We start from the raw sequence: 27198 nt of genomic DNA, 5'->3' as shown, positions 1-27198 counted from the left end.
GGTGCTGGGATTGCAGGCGGGCAGTACCATGCCCAGCCTGGGCAGTGTTGGTCGAGACCACGTTAGACCCAGCTGTGTCCTCCAGCAGGTGGACTGCTGATGTGCACGAAGCCCTGGGCCGGGCCAAGCCAGGGATACCTGGTGCCTCCTCCTCCCACCAGGCTCAGCTTCCTGCTGTCACAGGAGCTCCCATCTTTCAGGAGCCTGTGCAGGCCGGCGGGGTAGGCCCAGCCCCAGCTGCCACCCACCCTGTGCCCCCGTCTCACCCCCCCCCCCCGGGGGACCCTGCAGGCCACCAGCCCTGTGCGCTCCGGACAGGCAGAGCCCTCAGCAGGGCACGGGGACCGGTGCTGGGTGGCGCAGGGCCTGGACCAGGTCTCTGTCACCACTGGCCGATGCCAGGTTCCCTGCTGTCGGGTCCCCACCTCAGCAGGCTGCTCCAGGCCTGGAGCGGGCGCTTGGCCCTTGTCAGACAGCTCCTGTGGGGTGACAGGGGGATGAGGCCACAGGGCAGCCACGCCTCACACCCAACTGGGCCTCACACCCGACCATCGCAGCTCGGCGACAAATTCCACACAGCTCAGTTTCTCTTTCTCTTTCTTTTTTTTTTTTTTTTTTGAGACAGGGTCTCGCTATGCAGTTCAGGCTGGCCTTGAGCTCACTTTGTAGCCCAGGCTGGTCTCAAACTCACAATGATCCTCCTGCCTCAGCCTCCCGAGTGCTGGGATTACAGGCGTGTGCCAAGGGCTCCGTTTCTCAGTGCCCCCCCCATGTGGGCTTTCTTGGTTTATCTGGCTTTTTGGATTCCAAAGTGAAGCAAAGCAACAAAACCCCCAAATCCTCAAGTGGAACCAATAAATAAGTGATGCTATTTACACAAGGACGTCACATGACGATTCCAGCACGACTGAGGGTGGGGAAACCTAGACAGCACCCTGGCCCTCGAGGGGCTCAGACCTGGCTCACATCGGGTGGCTGTGACTGACGGGGGGAGGCAGCGGGCTGTGGGGACCTCGTCCCAGGTCTCGGAAGGCGCCCAGCCCCCGCAGACGGGTAACAACAGCCAGACCCCAACCCCGTGCTCCCAGGGTGCACAGCAGGGGCAGGCGAGGCCCGCAGGTCCCAGCTGAGAAGCCGCTCCTGGGACGCCCGGGCCGCCTGGGGTCACACAGGCCGGGCCTCGGGGCTTCGGTGTCAGCCGCCCACAGGGCAGGAGCGGAGCGCGAACTATGTGACCAGTGGGACGTGGAACTCGTTCGTGTCGAAGATCAGGGGTCTCCGGGGAGGGCTGGGGTCCCTGTCGGCCCTGTGCAGCAGCTTGAAGAGCCCAGTTCCGATGTTCATGGGGATCCCCATGATGATGCACTCGGACACCCCTGCAACAACAAGGGCGGCGCCACGCGGGCTCAGGGCACAGACCCAGTCCACACAGACACAGCCCTTCCTTCCCATCTGGAACCGCGTGCGTGTGTCTGTGACGCTGTGTGTGTGTGTGTGTGCGCGTGTGTGTGTGTGTGTGACGCTGTGTGTGTGTGTGTGCGCGTGCGCGTGTGTGTGTGTGTCTGTCACGCCCCATCTCGGCCTGGACAGGTGGAAGGCCTCCCGCAGGCGGGGAGGACAGTGCTGCTCGCAGTCCAGCACACCGCTGGGACGGCCGCCTTGGGAACCCGGCAGGCAGTTGCTGCAGAGCCCGAGTGGGGGCTGGGCCAGGCTCCGCAGCCTCTCAGGTCTCTACGCAGCTTCCCGCTGCAGGGCAGGGGAGGGGGGGCTGCTGCCTTGTGCTGTGAGGCCCCAGAGAGCCCAAGCAGCGTGCAGAGCGCCCATGCGGGGAGCGTCGGCTGGCAGCATGCTGAGGATGAAACCTCCAAGTGGGGTGGGTGGCTGCGTTGCCCCGGGCGGGACTGCTGGGCAGTAGAGGGAGCAGCGGGAGGAGGGGCCGCAGGGCTGCTGCACAGGCCCGGCTTCCTGCTGTCAGGAGCCGGTGTCACGTCACAGCCCTGTTTTCAGGCAGAGCTGCTCTTCTTTTTTTTTCCCCCTCTGACAGGGTTTCACTCTATAGTTCAAGCAGGACTTGAATTCACAATGTAGCCCAGGCTGGCCTCAAACACGAGGTCATCCTCCTGCCTCAGCCTCCTGAGTGCTGGGATTAATGTGCTACCATGCCTAGCTCTTTTTTCTATAGTGCTAGGGATTGAATTAGTACTAGCACTAGTACTAGGGCCTTTGCGCTGAGCTACACCCCCACTCTTTCTTGTTTTGGGACAGGGTCTTGCCAGGTCACTGCCCAGAGAGGGCTAAGACTTGTGACCCCCGCTGGAAGCACAGGCACGCGCCAGCGCACCTGGCTGGCTCTCCTTTCGTCCTGGCCCTCCTGTTCTCCCTGTGCCTCCTCCGGGTCCACTCCAGTCTCTGCTTTTTCTTTTCACCTTTTTCTCACAGTGGTGCTGGGAACTGCCCTCAGGGCCTTGAGGGCAAAGGCAAACATTCCAGCACTGAGCCCTGCCTGACGGGTGCGAATCCATACAGGCAGAGGTGATGTGACAGGGAACGGCTGCTGGAAAGCACAGCTCGGGCCTGGGACCCCTGCTGGGGGCTGTGCAGTCTCACGGAGCCTCCTGGGCCCTGCCCCTCACCAGCTGCCACCCTGCAGGGTCCTGCTGGGGACAGAGAGGCGGCAGCCCAGTGCACAGGCCCAGCCCCGGTGAGGACGGTACCTCCCGTACTCCTGTCCCGGTGGCAGCATCACCTCCCCGTGGTGGCGGTGGTGAGGGGATTCTGCACATACGGTGTCCAGCGCAGGGCTGAGCCTCATGGATGATGTGCCCGCTTCCTTTTCCAGGAGGCAGGAGAGTGAGACAACCCTGCCACTGCTGGCTGGCTGTGCCAACCTTGGGTGCAGGGGTCAATAGGGCCCACGCCAACCTCAAGGGATGGAAAGATTTCCACGAGTCCAAACTGGCAGAGCGGCCTGTCACAGGTGGGAAGGAGGGGACAGGGCTGCTTCTGCAGGCTTAGGAGACCAAAGGGTTCCGGTTCCATGATCTGTGACTCCCTTTTGGGGTGCTAGGTAGCAGGGCCCGGGGCACTCTACTGCTTAGCTACACTCCCAGCCCATTTTAAATTCTGACACAGGATCTTGCTAAGTTGTCCAGGCTGGGCCACTCTAGTTTCCAAGTGGCTAAGTTTTTTTTTTTGCTGGGGAGAGGGGAGGTAGGGGCGGGTGTTTTTGACACAGGGTCTTGCTAGGTAGTTCAGTCTAGCCTTGAACTCACTATGTAGCCCAGGCTGGCCTTGAGCTCATAGCAACCCTCCTGCCTCAGCCTCCCAAGTGCTGGGATCATAGGTGTGCACCACCATACCTGGCTGTGGCTTTATTCTTAAAAAGAAGATTCTGCTGCTTGATTTGCTCAGCCTCCAAGAAGCCCCGGCCCTGGCCTAAGCTGTGAGCAACAGCGACCTCTAGCGAGGCTCTCAGAAAAGACCTACCGCACACAGAGTCCTTCTGCCCAAAGTAGGCTGCATCGAAGAGGTGGTCTGCCGTCTTCTCGAAGGAGGCCAGCATCAGCACACTCTCCTTCATCTTGGCCAGGCCGAACCTGGTGATGCCCAGGACTTCACCCTGTGCCAGGGGACACAGTCAGGGGGTGCCAGCCTCATGCCTGAACTCAGCACAGCAGTCCCTCAACCAACACAGCCCAAACCAGCAGTGCTGGACCCCAGGAGGCCACTGACCACGGGGGCCTCGAGCCTACCCAGATGCTATATAGCAAAGAATGGAGAATCTAGCTTTTTAAAAAGGGAGTACTTTTTCTTATGATAGCTCAAAGAATCAAACATAAAATGCGGGTCTGTTTGGCAGTGCTGGGAACTGAGCCCAAGGCCTCTGCAATGAGCAAAATTCCCAGCCCTTTTAAAATTTTGAAACAGTGTCTCTTTCAGGTGCTAAATTGCCCAGGCTGGGTTTGAACTTGGAATCCTCCTGCCTCAGCCTCCTAGAGTGCTGGGATTATAGGGGTGTGCCACCATGCCCAGTTTAAACATGACATTTATTTATTCATTTTTATCTATTTAATTTTTTAAACACAAAATTTAAAAACTTTGAGAAGGAAGTTAATTTACTTTAGGTATTTCCATTCAGAGGAATTTTTTTTTTTTGGACACAAGGCCTCACTCTAGTTCAGACTGGCCTTAAACTCACTATGTTGTCCAGGCTGACCTTAAACTCCTGGAGATCCCCCTGCCTCAGCCTCCGAGTGAGGCCATTACAGCTGGCTTTGCTGCGGGGTGAAACTCAGGGTTTGGCACAGAACCCCCCTCGGCTCCCCTGCTCTGCCCACTGGGCCTGAGCCTTGGGGCCACAGTTCTCATGCTGGGATTTCACCAGAGCGCCTGCCCCGACGCCAGGCCTCGCTTTGTGGGTGACAGTGACATCTTGTTTTCTCTCGGCCCTGCAGCACTGTTCTGCGGCAAGGAGGTCTGGGGAGACCCCGGCAGCCGGGTACCGCCCCCACGTACCTTGTAGGTCATGAGGTCGGACAGCAGCATCACGTGCCTGCGGTCGATGCTCATGCCGTGGTTGACCATCGTGTACTGGATCTCGTTGATGATGGTTGTCCGGGCTGCCTCGATGCCCAGCGTCTTCTCCACCTGCGGAGGCCGGGGGTGAGTAGGGCTGCCCCATCGGGACGTGGCTGTGACTTCCGCCTGCTCCCTCTTCTGCCCAGCAAGTTCAAAGTGAACTCGGCTGTTTCCTAGGATTCTAGGCAGCCGGGGCCGTGGCAGTGAGCAGGAGCTGGCCGGGCCTCAGACAGGCTGAGTGGTACCTCGTAGGTGTTGTTGGAGCTCGTCCGGGTGCCTTTCACGCCGTGCGTGGCCATGACCGCCCGCAGGTTGTCGCCCTCCACCAGCAGCTTGTACTTCTCCTTCCCACTCTGCTCATCGATGTGGATGACGGCTCTGGACACCTCGGGGATGCCCTGCACCACCACCTGGCCCCGAGACAAAGACACCTGAGACCCACGACCTGGGTGCTCAGAACCGTTGTGCTTTAGAAACTGGGTATGCAGTGTGCTGGTTAGTGACCTAGCAGGGTTTATCAGTGCCGTACTGGACGGAAGGGTGCCTGTGTGCTGCTGCGGGTCAGGGAGGAAAGCACAGGTTTGGGGGACTGAGCCCCTCTCTACAGCTTTATATGTGTGCAGAAAGGACGCCAACAGGAAGAGTTGGTATGGCAGTGTCACGAAGACAAAAACCTGCTAGGCATGGTGCAGCATGCCTGTAATCCCAGCACTTGGGAGGCTGAGGCAGGAAGATCACTGTGAGTTTGAGGTCAGTCTGGCTGGGCTGCACGGTCAGATGAAGGCCAGCCTGGACCATGTGGCGAGACCCTGTCACAGAACACACAGACACACACACACACACACACACGAAACAGAAGAGGAGGAGGAATAAGAGGAAGAGGAGAACCTGACTGATCCCCAGGGAGGTGGATGGATCCCCTCTGATGACCGCGCCCATGCTCACCTTGGGGAGCTCCTCTTTCAGGAACTGCAGCACGTAGTACATGGAGCTCTTGCTGCTCTCACGGGGGGTGACGCACACCACAGCCTCGCCGTGCACGGCCACGTCGCCGGGCTTCACACGCAGCTTGGAGGTGCAGATGGAGTAGCGCACAGACTCGGCGTTCACCTGCGAGCACGCATGTGTCACCCACGAGGTGCGGCACGTCGCCCGCCCCGTGGCTCCACCCCACCACGCTGGGGCCTGTAAGAAGCCTTGCGGTCATTTCTATCCCACATCATCCCCACTGTGCAGTTTTAATACCACGCCTGCCTACGGTGCTCTGTGCGGACTCCGTGTATCTGTAGCCATCATCAAAACACATGGTTTTCACCCCAAAAATGAACATCTGCCCCAGCAAAAACTCTTGCTTAATGCAGGGCAACACACGCAGCCCTGCAGGCAGCCCTGGGGAGGCTGAGGCGGGAGGTGGAGGACCCAGAAGCAGGTTCCTCAGTGCCTCTGTGCCTGAGAAAGGCTGATTGTCACCTTCTCCCAGGAGACCTGGGATCACAATGCGTCACAGTGACTGTGCGCTGTGGTCTGCAAGTCTCCACACCAATGGGAAGCTCTGCGCGGCACCTCTGCACCCCTCTGCAGCGCCCCAGGCTGTCAGTGCCTGCCCCGGGCCCGACAAGTGACACCCTCCAAGCCTTTAGTCAGGTGACTCACTTCCAGGCGCAGCAGCCGGATCCGCTCCAGGGACAGCTTGACGAGGATGAAGCAGTCGTCAGGGAGGAACACTTCTTCAATGTACTCTGAGATCTGCGGTGCCCGGAGCGGAATGTCAGCCAGCCCCTCTCCCTCTCCCCGACACCGGCCCCGCCTGCTGGTCCCCATCACCGTCACCCTCACTGAGCGTTTCTTACCTCCCCCAGGAGGGTCTTCTCAATCCTGCCTTTCACAAGGCGGGCGTAATCTGCGTCGTCGTCCTTGTCTAGCTGGGCCGTAATAATTGGAGTGCTGTGAGGAGGAGACACGTCAGCGCACAAGGAGGACCCATCTGCGCAGCGTCGCTCTGTTAAACCCACGCGCCGAGTGTGACCGGCACGTAACCACCTGCAGCTGAGCGGCAGCCCTGCTGCGAAGGTTCCTTCGCTTTCCTTTAGCCTTACTATCTCAGAAGCAGCTTCAGAACGTCCTCCCGACAAGGCAGCCCCTCCTACTCCTCCTCTCTGATCCCGAGCAGCAGTTCTTTCAGTTCTGTTCCCCTTCATGCTGCCCCGTACACCTCCTGCCCGGACCCCTGGTGGTCAGCTGGTACCCTCTGGACGCAGATGTGACCAGCCAGACCTCCTGCCACTCTGAATGCCACCGTTGCTGATCTAGAACCAGGCGTAGCTACTTTTCCTTTAATTCTATTGCTTATCATTTGTTAGATTTATATCACAGGAGGAAGTGTGACTTCTGTCACTGCATACAGATCACTCACAAATCCTATCATGAAATCACCGGGAGGTCACAGAATATGATGCCAGGCCAAGTGGCACACATGTGATGAGGCTTATTTAGGTCAGGAATAATGACATCAAAGAGACTAACTCTCCACTGACACAGTGCTTTGATTTTTCAGTCATTTTTAACACGTTCTCTCTCATGTGACTCATAGCCATTTTGACCTTATCTATCTTTGTCCCCCTCCCCCTTCTTTTCTGAGATAGGGCTTAGGTAGCCCAGTCTGACCTTGAACTTAGAGTAGCTCTTCTGCCTCAGCCTCCTGAGTACTGGGACTATAAGTGTAGGTGCTAGGCCTGGCGCCTTGTTTTTTTAAAATGACATTTAAAATACCAGACATGACCAGTACTGCAACTGTGGCCCCCAGGGTGTAAGACACTCCTGTCCCTCCACAGCACAACAAGTGTGTACGGGATTCTGGGATCACCGCACCTGATGGCCTTGGAGGCGTTGATGATCTCCTTGATCCGGGGCACGCCCAGGGTGATGTTCATGGAGGCCACGCCTGCGAAGTGGAAGGTCTTCAGGGTCATCTGGGTGCCCGGCTCGCCGATGCTCTGTGCACACAGGGCGCCCACGGCAGAACCCGGCTCCATCTGTGCCCTGGAGGGAAAGGTGGGCAGAGGGTATGGCGTGACGGAGAGAAGCCCGGCAAAGGTGCTGCCAACAGGCTCTGGGTCACCGTCTCTCAACGGAAACTAGGCAGGTGCCACCAGGGTCAGGAAAGAAGCGGTGACGGGCCAGCTGTGTCTGTGGACCAGGTGCAGACGGGCACATGAGGTCACTGAGGGGTTGGCAGCGCAGCTGACCTCTGCATGTCAGGGGCTATCAACAGCCAGGGGCCATGCCTGCAGAAGACACGCAGGACATTGCTCTGCAATTATTTCCACATCGGGTGCATTGGCCTACTGACCCTGGAGCCCCTGGATGACAAGGGGCAAGTCAAACCCTTGAGTGGCTCTGTGCCCATGGGACACACAGGAAGGACACATGTGCCCCACATGAGTGCCCCTACCTCATGTACTTGTCCCTGCAGGTCTCCAGGAACTTCTCTAGCTGGGTGGGTGTGATCCGGTCCAACTGGTACAGCACTCGGGGCTGGAAGCACAGAAGCCAGATGCACAGTTAGGGCCAGCAGCACCAGAAAACCCACGTCCTCACACGTCCGGGGAGACTGTTACCTCCGTTGTGCCATTATCATTGATGCCGTATTTGTCTCTGGTTTTCTTGATCTTCTCAGAAACCCCCTTGATGAATTTTTGTATTTCCTGAAGGATAATAGAGCAAATATTGGTTATCCGTTTCTCAGTAACTTGATGATATGATTCATTTCCTGAGCTTGAATAATACGTACCAACTCTACCATGTTTTGGTGGTGGCTCAGTGGATGGCACAAAGAATACAGTGTGGACAATGGTTCTACTACAAGCTTTCCAAGGGTCACCGTCACACCACACCTGGATGCAGACTTGCTAGCAAGGTGTCTTTGGCCTCTACTCCAACCACTCTTAGGCCCTGCTGACTGCAGCCCATCTCCCCAACAGGGCATGGGGCGCCGGCTCCCTCCCTCCGGGTTCACCACATGGCCCACACCCCCACAGTCTCCAGACCTGCAGACTGGGCTGTTTCTGCTTTTGCCTCTAGGGCTTCTCTGGAAGCTATGAAGAAATGTCCCTGGCAGGGAACAGAATGCGACATACACAGAATGCGACATACAGTAAGTGAGGCATATAGAACTCCAATTAGCCATGATCAAAAAAAAATCTAGTCAGACATATCATAGTCACAATTCCAGAAATTCCACACAAGAATAGAATATTAAAAGCTGTTAGAAATAAATCACCTATAAAGAAAAGCCCATCAGAAGCACCACTGACTTCTAAACACAAACCCTCAAGTCAAAGACTGCTTGCAGTAAAGTATTTCAAGCCCTAAAAGAAAACAACATCAAACCCAGACTGAAATCTTTCAAAATTGATGAAGACGTAAGATACTTCTTCAACAAAATACCTGAGGAAATTCATGACCACCAAACCAGCACTCCAGCATGTTCTGAAGGACATTCTAGCAAGAGATAACAAGGACTACAACTCCATGGACCCCAACAGAAAGACCCACCAGTCAAGGCAAACAATTACACAACAGTGTAGAAAGAAAAAGGGGGAGCCAACAACAGGTAAATAACATGACAAGAATAAGTCAATATATGTATCAGTTATAACCATCAAATATTACTGGTCTAAATTTACCAATCAAAGGAAACAGACTGGCAGAATGGATCAAGAAGCAAGATCCAACAATATACTGCAGAGAAGAAACACACTTAATTCAAAAAGAAATTCATACGCTGAAAGTCAAAGGATGGAAAACAACACTCTATGCAACAGGAACCCAGAAAAAAGCAGGAGTACCTATTCTATTAGCAGACAAAGTAAATTTGAAACCAAGACTAATTAAGAGACAAAGAAGGTCACTACATCCTTGTAAAGGGAATAATCCAGGAGGAAGAGATAACAGTCACAAATATCTATGCACCAAATACCAGTGCACTGAAGCTATGATGACTGAGGCAAACACACCCCAGAAGCATAGCTCTGTAGACACCTTACCCATTTCAAGAAAACACCGATCATTTCAGAGACAATGTCCTGCTGGCCCAGCCTCCACTTCATGATCTGCCTGTCCCCAGCTACATGGTCCCTTGTTACACACAGCCCAAACTCTGCCAGGCCTCCTGGATACCGCTCTCCCAGCAGACATGGCTCTGTAGCCTCCAGCTATCTTAACCTTGCAAAAATAAACTTCTTAATCTCCCTATAGACTATCTAGAGATTTCTAGTTATTCACTTTTCTGAGAGCAAAACACTAGAATTTTATTTTATTTTTTCTTCTCCTTTTGAGATCTGGCTTATTGTTGCCTAGGCTAGGCTCAAATTCCTGGATCTGAGTGATCTTCCTGCCTCAGCCTTCCCACTGCTAGGGCTCTGGGCATGGATCACCACCCCTGGCCAGCTATGTTGTTCTGTTTAAATAGCCGTAGCATTGGTTCCTGGCTCACAGGCCATTCCAGCCTGTCTGGCTTGTGAGGCCGCCTCACAAGACACATGGTGTAAGCAATGCCATCACTGTGGAGTTGAGGGCTCAGAAGCACTGAATGAGACCAACGCATTCTCCAAAGTCTGCTGCTGGGGTAGGAGTTTCTGTGATGTCATCTCTGTCCACTGAAAAAACCATCAAGGGGCTGGGGATTTAGCTCAGTGGCACAGCACCTGTCTGGCAAGTGCAAGGTCATGAGTTCGATCCCCTGTACCAGAAAAAAACAAAACAAAAAATATGAAAACCATCTGTCTCCAGGAACCCAAGTGGCCCGGGGCTTTCTTTTGACTGCCTGTGCTGGTCAACTCATTCTTACCACTGGGGAAGCACGGGGACACATGGAAGGACTTTAAGGTTATTTTTTTTTGTACCAGGAATCCAACTCAGGATCTTGTGCTTGCCAGGCAGGTACTTGTGCCACTGAGCTATATCCCCAGCCCAGGACTTTTAAGAAAGAATTTTTATTAATTTGTAAGAACTTAAAATTCTCAAGAGGTTGCTTTTGAAGGAAACTCTCCAGACCCATTCATCAGGAATCCCCGGGTATTGCAGGGGTGGAGGAAGGATGTCACCGGACAGTGCTCATTTTCCCTGCTCTACCCCTCAGTGGGGAGAAAGAGCCTCCCCACACTACAGCTGCCGCCCCCGCCACCTGTCTGGCCATGGCTGGCCCTGGTGGCCTGATGGTTGCCATGTGATGTCTAGTCGTTGGAAGCTGCCTCACTTGTTAGCACAGGGAAACAGGAGCAAGCCCCTCGGGCAGGCTGACCCAGGAGCATTCATCTGGGAGATCTGTACCCAGGAGGGAGAGGGCAGATACCAAACTACGTCCTGGTAGGCATCGGAGCTTACTTCCGGCCTCACCACATGGACAAGGAAGAAATGACTTTCCTTGGGCTGGGGGTATAGCTCAGCGGCACTTGTGCCTGCCTGGCAAGTGCAAGGTCTTGAATTCGATTCCAAGTATTAAAAAAAAAAAAAAAAAAAAAAAGACTTTCCTTATGCAGAGGTTAAGACAGAGAACCTGGAAGTCTGGTTAAAAAAAAGAGGACGAAGCTCATCTGGTGGGAAGAAAGAATGAAACACAGGACTAATGATTTAGTGAAGTCAACAACCCAAGCACACTCGAAGGAGCCCACGGAATTACCCAGCTGTGAGAATCTCACACTCAGGCCACACTCGCCCACACAGTGGCAGCTCCGGCCAGGCCAGGCCAGGCCAGGCCCTGGGCCACTTGGGCTGTCTCTGGCCCTCAGCTCTGGTTTAGCCCGGGGCTGGAGAGCATTTGACAGCTCAGACAGAGCTGCCCTGGCCAGGGGACCTCAGACCCATCTGAGCCCATCAGAGACTGAGCCCAGGGAGGGCAGGGACAGGCAGTTAGTCAGCCTTCACCCCAGCCTGGCACGTGGCTAGCCGGTACGGTGAAACCTGCCTCAGTGCACGGAAACTGCCGGTTAGGATGTCGCAGGCAGGGAAGCGAAGCCCGTGTACGCCACAACTGGGACCAAAGCGTGCTGTCTCTGAGGCCAGCGAAGAGCTGGGGCTCCCCGGGTATGCCCTACACTTGGCACCCATGCCATGCTAGCCCAGCACCTCGCTGTACTTCTCAGAGCCCACCGCCGTTAAAGTCTTCGAGGGCAAAGAGAAAAATAACTAATTAAACTTCAGCCTGGAGAAAAACAATTGCAATCTAATTTATTAAAAAAAATTACAAGGGGGGGCCAGGGATATAGCTCAGTGGCATAAGCACCTGCTTGGCAAACACAAGGTCCTGAGTTTGATCCCCAGTACCAAAAAAAAAAAAAACAAGGGGAGGACAAAAACTGAGGGGGACCCCAGAAACCCGCAAGAGGCGCTGTCCTCCCTGCCGCATCCACAAGAGGGACAGAGACAGAGACACACAGCTGGAGACGGAGGACCAGGGAGGCGCAGGCACGCGGGGCTCCCTCAGCAGAAACACTCGCACTTGAGCTTCCTGTCGGCCTCGCTGTGCACTGCGAGACGCTCTGCCCAGCGGGCTCCTCTGGAATTACCGGCACTGTAGGAGGACAACCATTTACTGACTGCTCTAGTGCTTAGTTTTTGACCTGAACCGCAGCCAAGAGCGTGAAGGAGTTCGCACAATTAAAAACCCACAACAAAGACAACTAGAAAATCCACAAGAGGGCATCAGGGTGGCGGGAAGAATAACAAGGCTCAACGGATCTGTGATGCCCGGTAGGAAGGAGAGAGCAATTTAAAACACATGGCAGTAAAGTCGTGATGCTGCTACAGTGAGAACGCACCCGGCCATGGCTAAAGAAGGAACGGCCCCTGGGGTAAGGAGGAGGCAGGGGCTCTGACAGCGAGCGGGCTCCAGAGTCAGCTCTCTCACAGGCTGCGTTTGCGAGAGCCACGAGGTGCGTTCTCCGTGCTCACCAGTGCGTCTCTGTGCAGATCATTTTTGAGCCTCTTAGGACACGAACAGCTGTGTGTTAAAAATGAAACACTAGGGCTGGGGATTTAGCTCAGCGGCATAGTGCCTGCCTGGCAAGTGCGAAGTTGTGAGTTCGATTCCTGGTACTGGAAAAAAAAAAAACAAAACCAAAACCAAAAAAAAAAAATAACAAACACCATCAGGGCTGGGGTGCAGCTCAGGGGCGGGGTGCCTGCTTCTCACTGCCAAGGCCCTGGGTTCAATCCCCAGCAATGCAACAACAATGAAAACTCCCCTGTACAACCAAAACCCCAATAAAACCTGAGCTTATCAGCTCCAGCTGCAGCGCTCGGCACGCGGGCTCCTGGGCCGGCAGGCGGGCGCTCGTACCTGCAGGAAGCTGTCCTGGCAGCACAGGAACTCATTCTTCTTCATGATGGCCTCGGCGCTCAGGGCCAGCTCGTTCTTGCTGAGAGCAGGCTCGCTGGGACACGCGTACACAGCCTGAGGGTGGCAAGGAACGGCACAGCGAGTGGGGCGCAGCGGGAGGGAACGTCCGAGGTACCCAGCACACCCACGAGGGCTTTCGGCAACCTGTCATCTTTCTTCCAAAACAAGCCGTGGTCCCACTTTCCCTGCCTGCCTCACCCTCTGCCTTTTGCTCCTTGAGACAGGGTCTTGCCATGTAGTTCAGGCTGACCTTGAACTCACAGTGATCCTCCTGCCTCAGCCTCCCCAGTGCTGAGATTATAGGCAAATTAAATTCCCAGGTAAAGGATGCGAAATGAGCCTACTTTCACTGCCAAGACTAAAAATTGTCTGTAGCGTGCTAGACGCAGCCAGGAACAAAAGCCTTACAACTGGCATGTGATTACTGCCAATACCAGACTTTCAAATAAATGTTTTTCCCTTCGCATACTGAAAATTATGCAGAGTAATACAAGGAGAAAAGTATTAATCCATGCTTAGGTGGAGGTGCCTGGAGTATGACGTGCAAGCTGATGTTTCAAAAGGTTGGTCCCCGCGTCTAAAGCCCCCGGAGGCACGCTGTGGTCTTACTCTGATGTTGTCCAGAACCCTCTTGAACTCCAGGGGCTCATCCTTGCCCTCCATGGCTGCAGGGTCCAAGCCGTCGCCCCCGTAAATGAACTGGATGATGTCGCCGGTGGAGCTGCGGACCGTCAGGTCATACTGGGAGCAGAGGTCTTCGAGGGACTTGACGAGCCGTCTCTGGAGGAAGAGGGGGCCGAGCACCGCTGCGTTACTACCACCCAGCCACACAGAGGACGAGCTTCGCAACTCGGGGTTTCAAGGGCACAAGCATTTTTCATTTTTTGCCGTCCCCGGGTTCAACCCAAGGAACTGCGCACACCCATGCTCTACCGCTGGGCCATACCCCCGGCCTGAGGTTACAACACAAGCACTTCAATCACATAAAAAGCCAGGTGTGATGTGCACATCTGTAACCTCAGCACTCTGGGAAGCTGAGGCAGAAGGATTTTAAGTTCCAGACCAGCCTGGGCAACTTAGAGACTTAGCAAGATCCTGTCTCAAAACACAAAAATTGAGAAGAGGGCTAAAGGGCTAAGGATGTAGCTAAGAGAAAGGCTGTACTCCAGTCACATAAAAATACTATTAGAAATCCCTTAAAAGCACCTCCTCACGCTGAGAATAACAAACGCCAAGAGCGCCTCCCCAGCCTGTGCAGGAAGAGAAAATGCGCTCCAAGCCCATCACCTCCGTGCGCCTGGAATTCCTGCGGTGGGACTGCATCGCTCCCCAAAGCTCTGACAACTCTCTCCTCCTAGGCAGCTTTGCCTCCCCTCTTCTCCCTCAGGGATGAACTAATGCCACGCTTTACGTTTTCAAAACAACTTCAGCCAGGACTCCTGCAGACGTCGTTGATAGGAACTATAGTGGACCGGGGCAGCTCCCATCCGGAACAGGGGGACGAAGGCAGAACAGGGACGACACCAGCAGGCGGCACCCACGCCCCCAACGGGGAGGAGCCTCGGGAACCAGAGCTCTTCCCAGGGGAGCTAAAACATAACTCCCTCTCGCCAGATGGGTCCCCTCTAGGTTTACCACGCTGCTCCGGCAAAGTCATGCTGTCCACTTCAAAAAAGGTAAAGACAAAATCTGAAGCCAAAAGCGCATGTGGCAGGAGCACGTCAGAATCTGCTGAGGTTCTGCAAGCTGCAGCACACTGCAAAACCCGAGGGAGTATCCCACTGGCAGCTGTTAGCACCAGCCAGGGCCCGGCAGGGTACAGGAGCAGCCTGGGAACCGGTGTGACTCCATTTCCACCCTCTCCACTTTCCTGCGTTCCGGCTGCCAGTCTCTGGTTCTGCAGTCCTGGCCTCCCTATGGCGAGGACCAAGCTTCCGAAGCAGGGACGGAGAGGATCCAAGGCTGCTGACCCCGCAACTTGGAGCATCCACTTTAACTGGCGTTGGAAGTAGTTAAAAACATGAAAGACGGTGGGGGCTGAGGCTCAGTGGGAGCCGTGGTTGCACGCTCAGCACCACAAGAAAAAAAAGCACCACACAAGTACGTAGTGAATCATGAGGGGAAGACGTAATCACTGGAAAATGGTAAGAAAGGCTTGCTGTGGGCTCACGAAGAACGCAGAAGGGACAGTTTTCAGTCCTCTGCCAGTGGGAGCACGTTTGTGGCAAGGCATAAAACTCAAGCACAGGCCGGGCAGGTTGGTGCACGCCTGTAATCCTAGCACTAGGAGGCGGAGGCAGGAGAATCACTGAGATGGCTATGTAGTGAGTTTAAGGCAGTTGCATGTGAACTATATAGTGAGACCCTGTTTCCAAAAACCCCTCCCAAAATTCTCAAGAAACAGAAATACCTCCTCAAAACAAAACCCAAGCACAGATAATCCCCCCCTTTACCCTGGGGCCCAGAGTCTGTCATCATACTGAAGCTGCTTCCCCTTTAATGCTGCTGGTGAAGCCAATTAACATCTTAATATTGAATGACGTAAACAGTTGCCAGGTGGGCACTGGAATGCTCCTGCCAACTAGGGGGTATGTGCTGTCACCCCCCTCTCCACGGGCTGGGACTCAGGCGTGGGGAGGTTCCAGCGCCTGTTCTTGGACACACTTTGGCACGTGCCCTGCTCTAGTGCAGCTTTGGGCAGTGTGGCTCCAGCCTGACCTCGGTCATTCAAGGTATACACGACGGTACTGTATTTTTATTTCCAGGGCACCTGTATTTTGAAATCTCCCCCTTGAGAGCAGACAAGTCAGAGCTCCTTCTGCAAAACGTGTGCACACTGAGTGGCCAAAACTGTCTCGCCCTGTCCTGCCTGGTGCTCAGGCCTTGCTGTCCCGGTCACCTGCATGTATCCGGTTTCTGCTGTCTTGACAGCGGTGTCCACTAGGCCTTCCCGCCCGGCCATGGTGTGGAAGAAAAACTCGGTCGGTGTTAAACCAGAATAAAAGCTGTTGGCCACGAAGCCCTTGGCAGCTGGGAGCTAGGGAGGGAATGAAAAGAAAATCAAACCGAAGAAAAGCTCCAGGTCCATGATTTAAAAACACATACAAATTAGAAAATCCCCCACCTTTAGACTATAATAGCCGGGCAATGTGTTCCCATGGGACAGCAAGCACTGGAGATGTGATTTGGACGGACCGGCCTCTCTAGGGACAGGACCGCCGGTCCCAGCAGGCTAGCACCAGTGCCAGGGGCAGGCCAGTGGCACAGGAGGGGAAACCTAAGCTCAGGCTGGCAGGTGGGCAGTGCAGCGCCTGTGGGCAGCCTGCCTATTCCCGGGAAATGACTCTCTTCAGGACATCCTTCTTCTGGGCAGACCTGTCCACCTCCGAAACACAGCCCCGTGCTGCTGCCTGTAGGGTTTATTCTGTGACACTGGAAGGTCCTAAAAGTAGCCTGTGGTGAGGGGTGCACGACATTTGGCACTGATTGACAGTCGCTGCACAGGACACTTTACATGGACGGATACTGTGACTGTAAAGCATCTACCCCACAAAATACCACACGTTACGGCCCAGGGCCTCGGCTCGAGATTGGTCTTTGTCCTCGGAGGACCGCCTGGATGAACAGCCAGCAAAACTCCCCAGATCCACTCCCGCCTACCTTTGAGTGCTTCTCAAAGTGAGGCAAGGACCTGTTTTCAAAGCCGTCTGGCACTCGGGAGCCACTGATGGCCTGCTGCCCCACGCACGCGATCATCTGGGATATGTTAATGAAGGAACCTGGGGAGAGGGCCGGGATGTAACTACTAGTGCACACAGATGTGAGGGCTAACGCGGGAAGAGGCCCCGGATGTGAAGGACGGCGGGATGGGACAGGGGGGAGCTGTCAGTCACAGGGGTGGGCGGCGAGGGTGGGGGTGGGCTCAGGAGGACCAGGTTGAGGGGAAAGTGAGGCACACGCAGGGCCCCGCACCTTTGGAGCCGCACAGCGCCATGGTGAGGGGGCTGTTGCTCTTGTCCAGCTCGCGGAGGCAGGCGCTGCCCGCGTGGTCGCGGATCACCGACAGCTCCTTCAGAATGAGGGCCTACGGGGAGCAAAGGAGACGCGTCGGGGTTGTGCTCACGGGCTCTGCGGGTCACAGGTGCTCAAGGGCAAGATGTCAGACTCCCAAACTGTAAATGTTTCCGAGCCTTAAAGGGCTAAAATGAGTTCTGGAGCTGGTGTGGGAGCAAAAAGTGCTAAGTCCCCAAAACTGAAAAGTCAGCTACACAGTCCACAGAGGCGGCCGCACAGGGCGCTGTGCCTGTGCCCTGCACAGTCGCGTCTGCACACACCGCCGCGTGAACGCGCAGCGCACCCCGAGGAAACAGACGCTGCGCTGTGGGCAAGAGGGTTGCCTGGGCCTTTCACGCAGCTTGCCTTCCTCTTGCCAAGCACGATGTGACTTTGCACCAGCCGAGCATGTGCAGAGGCGACTCTGGGGGAACATGCAGGCCCAGGCGCGCATCCACAGATGGTCACTCGCACCCGGCCTAGGACACTGAATCAGTGAGGACGCAGAGCTCTGTTCAAAACTGCTCCTGACAGATGTCTGAAACCCCAGCACTCCGGAGGCTGAGGCACAACTGTGGTGAGTTTGAGGCCAGATTTGGCTAAGGAGTGAGCTCAAGGCCAGCCTGAACTATGCAGCAAGACCCTGTCCCCAAATCCAACAACTGGTCCTCCCAACGCCTCGTGTCATTTTCTAGCTAGGTGCTTGTAAGCGACACCCACTTCGACCTTTTCCTTTCTGCCTAAGACTCAGTGAGAGCGAGAATGAGCAAGCAGCGCTCTCCCCCAGTTCTGGCTTCTCATGCTTCCAACCATTCATCGTACTGGAAAGGGTCCCACTGCTCACGGAGCCGCCGCCATGCCTTTGGCAAGGTAAGTCTCAGAGCCGCACGCTCGGTAGAGGGCTGGTGCCCCAGCCTGCTGGGTTGTGGCCTGAGCGCATGTCAGGCTCTCGGGGTTGGCAGTGACTTTGATTTTGACCCACACTGGGGGAACCCTCAGTTAAGCTGGTTCCAAATGTGATGGGTGGCGGGCTGAGAATGCAACTATCAGATAGGACGTTTTCCTCTCCTGTGTCCTAGTCTCTCTCTTTCTCTCTCTAGCTTTTCCTTTGGTTTTTTGGAGACAAGGTCTCATTACATAGCCCAGGTTGGCCTTGAATTTGTGGCGATCCTCCTGCTTTAGCCTCTTGAGGAGTGCTGGGGTTACAGGTGTGTACAACCACGCTTGGCTCCAGTCTCTTTAAATACCACCCAAACCAGGCACGGAGGCACATGCCTGTAATACCAGCACTCAAGAGGCTGAGGCAGGGGCTGGGGATTTAGTTCAGCAGCACAGCGCCTGCCTGGCAAGCGCAAGGTCATGAGTTTGATTCCCGGTACCGGAAAAAAAACAAAACAAAAACAAGAGGCTGAGGCAGGAGGAGCACTGCAAGTTCGAGGTCAGCCTGGTCTACACAGTGAGGCCATGTCTTGAAAAACCAAAAGACCATTCACTCAGAGCTCTGCTGCAGTTTCTACTGAAGGGTGCTGAGCATGGAGAAAGCAGAAGCACTGGCGTCACACAGGGCCAGGTGTGAGGTCAGAACGAGCGCAGCACGTGTGGCTATGGAAACAGATGGCCACTGTCACAGCTTAGAAGCCAGAAGTAATGACCTGATTACAGGCCCTGCCTTGTTAACAAACAGCTGCACAGCCAGACTGCAATGCACGTGGAGCCCTGCCCTTACTTCCTGTCCTCTGCTACTTTTCTCCAGGCTTGTGGCTCAATCCCATAGAGCCCCACAAAGCCCCTCACTGCGTGGCCGTGGCTGACCAGCAATGAGGGTGGCCTCACCTCCAGTGTCTCCTCAGCAGTGCAGCCGGGCTGCTGCTGCAGCTTCCCCGTGTTCAGAGCCTCGATGTACTCGTCGCACTTCTTGTAGCCCGCATTCAGCAGCTCGTACTTGGCCTTCAGCAGGCCCTGGCCAGGAGTGACATCCCCAATCCCAATCGAGAAGCCCCGATTAGCTGTGAAGAGGTGGCATGCGGAGCAAAAGAGACATGAGCACTAATCAGGAAAACTGCGAGGGGGGGCTCACACCTGCACACACACCTGTGCCATCAGCAGCCCCACCTGTGGGGCCAGGCGCCACACGGTCCCCATGGAAGCCCCCAAGCGCACAGTACCAAGCCCTGTACTTTCTGCTTTTCCCCTACACACATCCACCTATTAAACAGCTTGATTAATAAATCAAGTACTGAAAGAAATGAACAGCCACAGCTGGGCATGGTGGCACACACCTGTAATCCCAGCACTAGGGAGGCTGAGGCAGGAGGATTGTTGTGAGTTCAAGGCCAGCCTGGGCTACAAAGTGAGCTCAAGGCCAGCCTGAAGTGCACAGTGAGACCCTGTCTCAAAAAAAAAAAAAAAAAAAGCAATGAACAGCCAGGCATGGTGGCACTGGCTGTAAGTATTTCATTGCCTCACACCCAAAATATGACCAGAAGGCCAGGGACCAATCAGGAAAGATTTTAACAGGACAGACAAAAGACAACAAATATGCTGAGAAAAGAAAATGGTAGGATATGGGAAATTCAGGTAGCAAACACAGTAAAACTGAGTATTCTCTCAGAGGAATCAGAGAAAATATATCTAAACATGTTTCATAAAAATGAAACGTATGACTGGAAGTTAAATACACCATACAAAAACCATTTTAAACTAGTCAAAGTGTTAAAAGATAGAAATGAACCTAGACAAAAAGCAACCCCTCCCTGAAAAATGAACTAAAGAAATGTGGGCCACCCGCCTATAATCCCAACATCGGGGAGGCAGAGGCGGTACGACCATGAGTTTGAGGCCAGCCAGGGGCCTATGGTTAAGCCCGAGATCAGCCAGGATAACGTAGTAGGACTCTATCTCAAAACCAAAAGCAAAAACAAAAAGAAGACAACAGTACAATAAAAGAGAAGTAGGTAAAGATAAGACAGTAAGAGTATCCAGGAGCTCTAATATGTAACTAACAAGTTCCAAAAAAGAAAGAAGAGTGAAAACCAAGGCAGGAGTTACCAGAGGAGCAATACAGGTACACGTCCAGCACCCCTGGACACAGCACTGCACAGTAAAGGTGCTTGTGAGGGGCTGGGGCCCAGCTCACCCGGAGAGGGTGCAGTCAGCAGGTAGGAGGCCCTGGCTTCACCCTCCAGCACCCAGGGTAAAGGCATAGGGAGCACAGAGAGCTATGAATGGAAGACCTGCAGCGAGGACGTCTCACTGCGAACTTCCGGAACAAGACAAGCAGGGGATTCTGCATGCCAGAAGGAAAATCAGTTCCAACACAAAATCTGAAGGGAGGAATAGCTATATACTCTTAACCATTCTGAAAGCTAGAGTAGAGCAACACCTGCAAAAGTCTGAGGAAAATAATTATCAATCTAGAATTTTACACTCAGCGAAGGAGCCAGTTACTTACATGAGTAGAATAAGCCCCCTACCCACCCCACCAAGCCATGCGGTACATGCCACACTCCAAGCACAGGCGGAGGAGGGAAGGAGGGTGGCACCAGTCCACTTGGGTGACTCAGTCGTGAGCTGGGCCTCACAAGGAGCTCCTGTAGGCCACGCGGTGACCGCATGACCCTGTGCGGTGCAGCACAGCGCTCAGGGGCTCCTGAGCACCACGTTCGCTTCATCAGCGACACCGGAGGACCCAACTGGGACAATAGGAGGGGCCGCCATAGGGGTGCACAGCGCAGACACTCACACAGGTAGACCGGGGCCAGCCTGGCGAGCCGGGACATGGCGTCGGCGGCCTCATTCTGCCCCCAGTCCCGCAGCAGGATGTAGAAGATGTTGTTCTTGGAGCCCGAGCCCAGGGTTCCTTTGTCCATGCTGCCGCACATCAGCTCGCTGTTCTGGATGGTGACGTCTGCAAGGACGGTGCTCGTTAGGCACGGAAATGGACATTTACTTATTTAATTTTGGTTTTGAGACAGGGTCTCACTAGGTAGCCCAGGTTGGCCTTGACCTGGCAGTGATCCTTCTGCCTCAGCCTCCCCATGCTGGGATTACAGGCGTGTGTGACCATGCCTGGTTCACATGTCATCTTTGTGTCGTGGGATGTTTCTGGCATAAGATGAAATCGTGTATGCAAAGTGCTCTGGTTACTGTGAAGCAAGGTGTTGTCACCTCAGTTACTGAAAACAAATAGGCACTGTCACGAGCAGAACAACATGAAATTTACATCTAGAAAGAAAACCTAAAACAAGCTAGAGTTGGGTGTACAGCTAGCTTGGTGGTAGAGTGGGTGCTTACCGCATGAGGCCCTTGGTTCGATCTGCCAGGGAGTCATTTCTACCCATGCTCCTGAGTGGCCCGCAGGCCTGCCCATCAGTGGGGTGTAGTGAGGAGCTTGCAGTGGAACACCACAGCCGGATGACACTGGCCCATGGACTACACTTGGACAGTGTCTCCTTGGATGGACTTGGATGGATAATGTGTACCAAAATCCTCTCCCGTTATACCTGGTCCTCAGGTAATCAAACAGCTGGGGGCTGGGTTGGTGCAGTGCAGTCTGCCTTGCATCCCTAGTGAGGCCTTGGGTTTGATCCCCAGCGCCAAAAAAAGTCTTGTTAATTTAGTAGTTGTATCCTCTGATCCAGAACACAGCTTTGGACACTATGTGATCTCTACATTCAAGACAAATAGGGAATAACACCTAAGTAAAGATATACGAGCTACACTTTCCTGAAGGCTAAACTTCCTACCAGAGGCCAAGAGAAACCCTTGATTTGCTCGCTACTTCCGAGACCCAATGAAGCTGCTTCCCAGCTAGCTTTGCAGCTGGCACCAGCCCCTGCCCCTCCTAGCCCAGTCCTTCACTCACAGGAATCGTTGATGCAGAGGTCCTCCCCTCTGCCGCAGTACTGCTTGCCCTTGGTACGGAGGTTGGCTCTCACGGGATTGTCATCGCTGGGTCTGAGGATGACGCTGAAGATCTGCTTTCCGGTCCACAAGGTGACAGGCTGAGGAGCACAGGAGGCCAGAGAACAGGGGCCAAGGTTGGTCTTGACCATTCTTCACATAAGTAAGGCTGGCTGGTGCGGTTGGGCGATCGCACACGGTGCCAGGACCCACCCAGCCACACTCGCTCCACCCCGCCGTGCACACACCTTCAAGATGGCAGGGTGAGGGAGGCGAACTTTGATTTTCTCATCCTTGCCCACCAATATGGAAGCGATTATCTGGCAAGCCTTGGCTCGATCGAAGAAAGTGTCCTTGAGCGTCAGCAGGTAGGCCCCTAAGACCGATGCCGGCCGGCACAGAGCAGAGAAGATGAGCCCGGGACAGCCCAGAGCTTTCAAACCTGACTGGTCTAGTACCAACAGCCTGAATTCACTCAGCTGCTCCCGGGCTCCCGCCTCCCGCCCAACTCTAGGCTCCACGGGAAAGCACGTTTTATTCAACGCTGTGCCTGACCCAGGGCCAGACGCCAGGCCTGGAACGGCCCAGTCCACAGTGAGTTCAATAAGCACTGGGTGAATCAATGAACAACTCATCAATACAAGTACTACAAGAAGGATCCCACGCAAACGCAGTGAACAAACAGAATTAAACAACGCTGAAGCGCTTCAGGTCAACACGGGCATCACTGGGACCAAGAACCACCGCTCTCCACGCGGACTGGCTGTCACGAGGGTTCCGCAGACCCACCTGTTAGAAAATCCTGAATCGCGGCAATGAGCGGCTCCCCGTTCCTCGGGGTCACGAGATTTGCCTTCGTCTGAAGGAGAAAGAAGCACAGCGCGTTAGCGATCCTCGGCTGCATCACTCTTCCAGTTTCAGCGAACAGATGAAGAGCAGCAGGAAGGCAGGGCTGAGATGCAAGAGCCAGGGTCACAGTCCCGGCTTCTCCCCGACTCCCGGCTCTTCCATCTGCCCTTGAAAGGGAGAGAAGAAAATACCAGCAAGGCTGACCTGGGAGCTTAACATGAACACTAAAATGAGCCTGGAGTGAGGGTGTTCCAGGATTCTAGAAAGAACGCTGTACCTCACGTCACTTATGCTGATTTGTAAGTACACGTCTCCAAAAATTGCTTTTACTCTTGTGGATGGTAAGAAGTGCCATGTTCTGCTGAAGCAGCCCACTTCATGTATCTCCACAATAATGACAGAACTGTTCAATTTCCCTTGGAGGAGACATTAAGTTTACCAACAATCGACTGAGGATGTACTCGGGGCCAGGGCCTGGGATGTCACCTACATACCGCACCGGAGGCCCTGGGGTCCGGCCCCAGCACTGGGCGGTGGCAGCAAGGGGTGGACGGAGGGAGGAAATGTGCCACGGGTCAGAGCCCACTGGTGCTGGTGTTGCGGGGGAGGCATCCTCGTGCATCTGTGACTTTTCTGGACCCTTTGCTGGCACACACTGTGACCTTCCAGGGTCAAGCATCTTCCAGGATGGCGATGCTTCTGCTGTGGCTGGGGCCAGGATTAGCTGCCCAGCTCCCTCCCTCCTGGCTCAGGGAACCCTCCTGGCGCAGATGTCTGGGGGACAGAGGGTAGAGCACTGTGTTTTGGAAAAGCCCCATGCTATGGGTCCTGAATGCCAGAGTCTAACTGAGCACTGCAAGTGGTGGCTCTTACGCTGCTGAAATTCTAGACATGACTTTTTCTTATAAAAGTAAGACATGGGCCAGGGATATAGCTCAGTGGCATAAGCACTTGCCTGGCAAGTGCAAGGTCCTGAGTTCAATTCCTGGTACCAAAACAAAATAAAAAAAAAAAAGAAAGTAATATAGGAAAAAAACCTGACACATGTAGACAAGTTAAAACCTCAAAACTGCACGGAATAGTAACAGCCTCAACAAAAAGTGTTAGACTGGAAATGGTAACAAGTAGGGGTGGGATGTAGCTCCATGGGTTCAATCCCCAGCATCACAAAAACTGAAACAAGAATAAAGACACTGTAACACGTGGTTGCAGAGGTAGGAACACGATCCTAAGACAGATCAGTTCAGCGGGGCACAGCAGTGAACACCTGGAATCTCAACACTCTGGGAGGCCGAAGCAGGAGAATTGAAAATTCAAGCCCAGCCTGGGCATCTTAGTGACTTAGCAAGACCTTATCACAAAATAAAAAAAAACTTAAAAAAGAGGGGCTGGGGCTGTAGCTCCATGCAAAGGCCCTGGGTTCAGGTCACTATGAAAGTTCAGAGCGTAGGAAACTGGAACATCAGAGAAGAAAGGCTGAGTCTCTACCCCTCTAACAAGGCCCTGCTCCGGGGTATTAGGGTCAGGAGGACAGAGCTCTCCATTCCTAGCACCACGCCGCAGCAGGGTGAATCAGACAGCACTGCAGGCGAGCCCGCCCCCTATCCGAGACTCCCTATGGCGCTGACTACTGGGCTTGCTGTGGGCACTCGCTACTCAAGGGCACAAGAAATGGTGGAGTCATCACAAACGGTCCCTGCAGCGTGACCTCTAAGGAGACAGAGAAGCACGTAACAGGCCTCGGAAAGGTGTCCTTTCGGAACATTCAGTAGAAGGTATTGGTAAGGGGTCTGCGGTAACCGGCAAATCCCCTTAGGTGGGGCATCGTTTTCCACTGTGATATGCGAAACTGGTGTCGTTATGCCTCCTTCAGGGCAGGTACTGGGGATCGAACCCAGGGCCTTAGCGCCGACCTACAGCCTTAGTCCTTTTGAGTCTTTTATCTCAAGTCAGGGTCTCACCAAGCTGCTAAGCTGCCCAGACTGGGCCTGAACTCATGATGGTCTCGCCCCAACCTCTTCGGGTGCTGGGATTACAAGTGTGCACCACCATACTTGGCTGGCATTTTTCTCAGACAGTGTCTCACCGTGTAGTTCAGGCTGGCCTCAAACTCCCCTTGGTCCTCCTGCCTCAGCCTCTCGAGTGCTGAGATTACAGGCGTTTGTCACGACGCCCAGCTCCTCTTTTCCTAACTGGTCCTCATGGATATATACTGTATTTTGTCCCAGGAATCTGTATCATAGGTCAGAAGACACCCTTGTCCCCCAGAAGCACTTCCAATGACCACTACGCCTTACAGACTGCAATTTCTAAATGACAGTGTTGAAGGTTCAGAAGAAAGAAAGCTCCAGCCAGGCGGCGAACGCCAGGAACAGCACAGCCAGGCTCCTGGGCACCAGCGCCGCCCCTAGGCCGGGCCCCACCTACCCCCATGAGAACCAGGGCCTCGGCTTTGGCTTCCTCCGTCTGGGGAAGGTGAAGGTTCATCTCGTCGCCGTCGAAGTCGGCGTTATAGGGGGTGCAGACGCACTCGTTGAACCGGAAGGTGCGGTGGGGCTTCACCCTGGCCTGCGGAGCACAAAGCAAGGAGGAAAGGGACTCAGCGTGGCGCCACCGGAAGCCCCTTGGCCGTCGTGTGAACAAGTGGCTGCCTGGACAACGGGACACTCGGTTAAGGCCTCGAGTGTCTCATGTGCTGCGTGGTGACACAAGGGGCACCTCTGCGCTCACTCAAGGCACCCCTTATTAGCTCAAAGCAGGGCCACGGACTTCGCACTGTGAGGTGGACACCAACACGGCAGCCGCTCCGGTCCCGGTGGCCAAGGACGTGGCGGTTCTGAGTAGCAAAAGCTTAACAGAAGGGAGATTAAAGCATAAAGACTAAACCAAACCCTGAGTTTACAGTGACAGCGGAATCAGAGAAAAGTCAAACAAATAAGAAACCCAAGCCAGTCTGGTCGGGAGTAACACAGCACCAAACTTCTGAATCTCTACAACGACGATAAAGGGAAGAGGCGGCCACGGACGTGCCCTTCCTTCATAAACCCTCTGGGGAAGCCAGGGGCCCCGCTGTTTCCCGGTGCGAAGGGAACATTTCATTGCAAGACTCTGGGGGACACTTGTGGAAGGAAGGAGGGCAGAAATTGGGGTTCACCTCACAGCCCTGAAGCATCTGAATCGCTAACATTCTTGGCATACTTAAACTGGGGCGGCCAGAGCACACGAGCCTCCTCAGCAGAGGCGGTCGCGCAGCACCCCAGCGTCTTCTCCCCAGCGGCAGCCCCTGATCTGACCTCACCCTCACGCTGACTTCCAGCCTGCAGGAGCAAAGGATGAAGAGGCGCTTGCCCGTGCACACGGCCGCAGGCAGCGGGGACACGGGCCCCTCTCCTGGACGTGGGGCTGGCTTCCTCCAACAGCGACAGTGAGGTTGGGAAAAGGAACAGGGCTTGCCGGAGAGCAAGAGGCTGAGCCACGTCTCAGCCGAAGGCAGTGGACACACTCTGCACCCCGACTCAACAAGCCGCACAAGGGCGCTCAGGCAATCGGAAGAAGGATCGGAGAAGACCAAGGACTGGCTGTTCAGTGTCAAGGGAGACTGGGCCTTGGGGCTAGCCACGCGTTTCTCACGGGAGTCAGGGAACTCTCAGAAAAAGGGTTTGTGAGGGAGGAGAACAAAGCGGGGCAGCACAGCCTCAACATTCTGCATACAGAAGACAGGAACGTGCAAGTGCACCCCACTATTCTTTCTACTTTTGTATTTGTTTTTGTCTTTTTCGAGACAGGTCTCGCTCTGTTATTCGGGCTGGCCTTAAACTCACTATGTAGCCCAGGCTGGCCTTGAACTCCTGACAATCCTCCTGTTTCAGCCTCCTAAGTGCTAGGATCACAGGCGTGCGCCACCACACCTGGCCTTCTGTGTATACCTGAAACATTTTGAACAAACACGTTTCTATTTACAGTGCCTGAAAGTGTAGGAGGGGAGGGGATGTGAAAAGCATCAGGCTGTGTCATGTACGCACACCAACTCCCCACGAGGAACGTCATCATTGCGTACTGTGAACAGGCGCTTGTGAAAAATAAAATTACAAATGAATCAGCCGGGCGTGGTGGCACACACTGTGATCCCGGCACTCGGGAGACTGGAGCAGGAGGACTGCTGTTGAGTCTGCGGCCAGCCTGAGCTTCACAGCAACGACAGAAGAAAGAGCAACCTCACACCCACCAGGTGCGCCATGATGCTCAGCTTGTGCAGCGAGGGCTGCCGGTTGAAGAGCACCACGTCGCCGTCGATGAGGTGCCGCTCCACCGTGTCGCCGTACTTGAGCTCCTGGGCCATCTTCTCTCGGTTCCCGTATTTCAGAAACCTGAAGGCGAGGTGAGAAACATCACCGTGAGCTCGGCGCTTCCTCCTCAGC

The 27198-nt window shown here is 54.5% G+C and overlaps 1 protein-coding gene across 1 annotated transcript in view; it reads right to left on the bottom strand.

The window, feature by feature from the left end:
• Positions 1-849: 849 nt before the first annotated feature.
• The window catches only part of Polr3a (polymerase (RNA) III (DNA directed) polypeptide A, 155kDa), a 37278-nt gene continuing 10929 nt past the window's right edge, over positions 850-27198 (bottom strand). The window contains exons 10-31 of the mRNA XM_005389899.2: positions 27006-27147; positions 25208-25348; positions 22721-22790; positions 22180-22307; positions 21894-22032; positions 20772-20936; positions 18863-19035; positions 16949-17060; positions 16637-16755; positions 15876-16013; positions 13586-13756; positions 12917-13030; positions 8196-8282; positions 8030-8112; positions 7447-7617; positions 6429-6522; positions 6232-6324; positions 5524-5688; positions 4824-4988; positions 4516-4647; positions 3487-3619; positions 850-1376 (exon numbers count right to left, since the gene is read on the bottom strand). Coding sequence (XP_005389956.1) covers positions 1228-1376; positions 3487-3619; positions 4516-4647; positions 4824-4988; positions 5524-5688; positions 6232-6324; positions 6429-6522; positions 7447-7617; positions 8030-8112; positions 8196-8282; positions 12917-13030; positions 13586-13756; positions 15876-16013; positions 16637-16755; positions 16949-17060; positions 18863-19035; positions 20772-20936; positions 21894-22032; positions 22180-22307; positions 22721-22790; positions 25208-25348; positions 27006-27147 — 2884 coding nt within the window. The 3' untranslated portion in view covers positions 850-1227. The remainder of the gene's footprint in view (positions 1377-3486; positions 3620-4515; positions 4648-4823; positions 4989-5523; positions 5689-6231; positions 6325-6428; positions 6523-7446; positions 7618-8029; positions 8113-8195; positions 8283-12916; positions 13031-13585; positions 13757-15875; positions 16014-16636; positions 16756-16948; positions 17061-18862; positions 19036-20771; positions 20937-21893; positions 22033-22179; positions 22308-22720; positions 22791-25207; positions 25349-27005; positions 27148-27198) is intronic.

This window comes from Chinchilla lanigera, unplaced genomic scaffold (assembly GCF_000276665.1).
Source record: "Chinchilla lanigera isolate Chin_1 unplaced genomic scaffold, ChiLan1.0 scaffold00036, whole genome shotgun sequence".
Lineage (NCBI taxonomy): Eukaryota > Metazoa > Chordata > Mammalia > Rodentia > Chinchillidae > Chinchilla > Chinchilla lanigera.
This window is presented reverse-complemented; position numbering and strand designations above follow the sequence as displayed.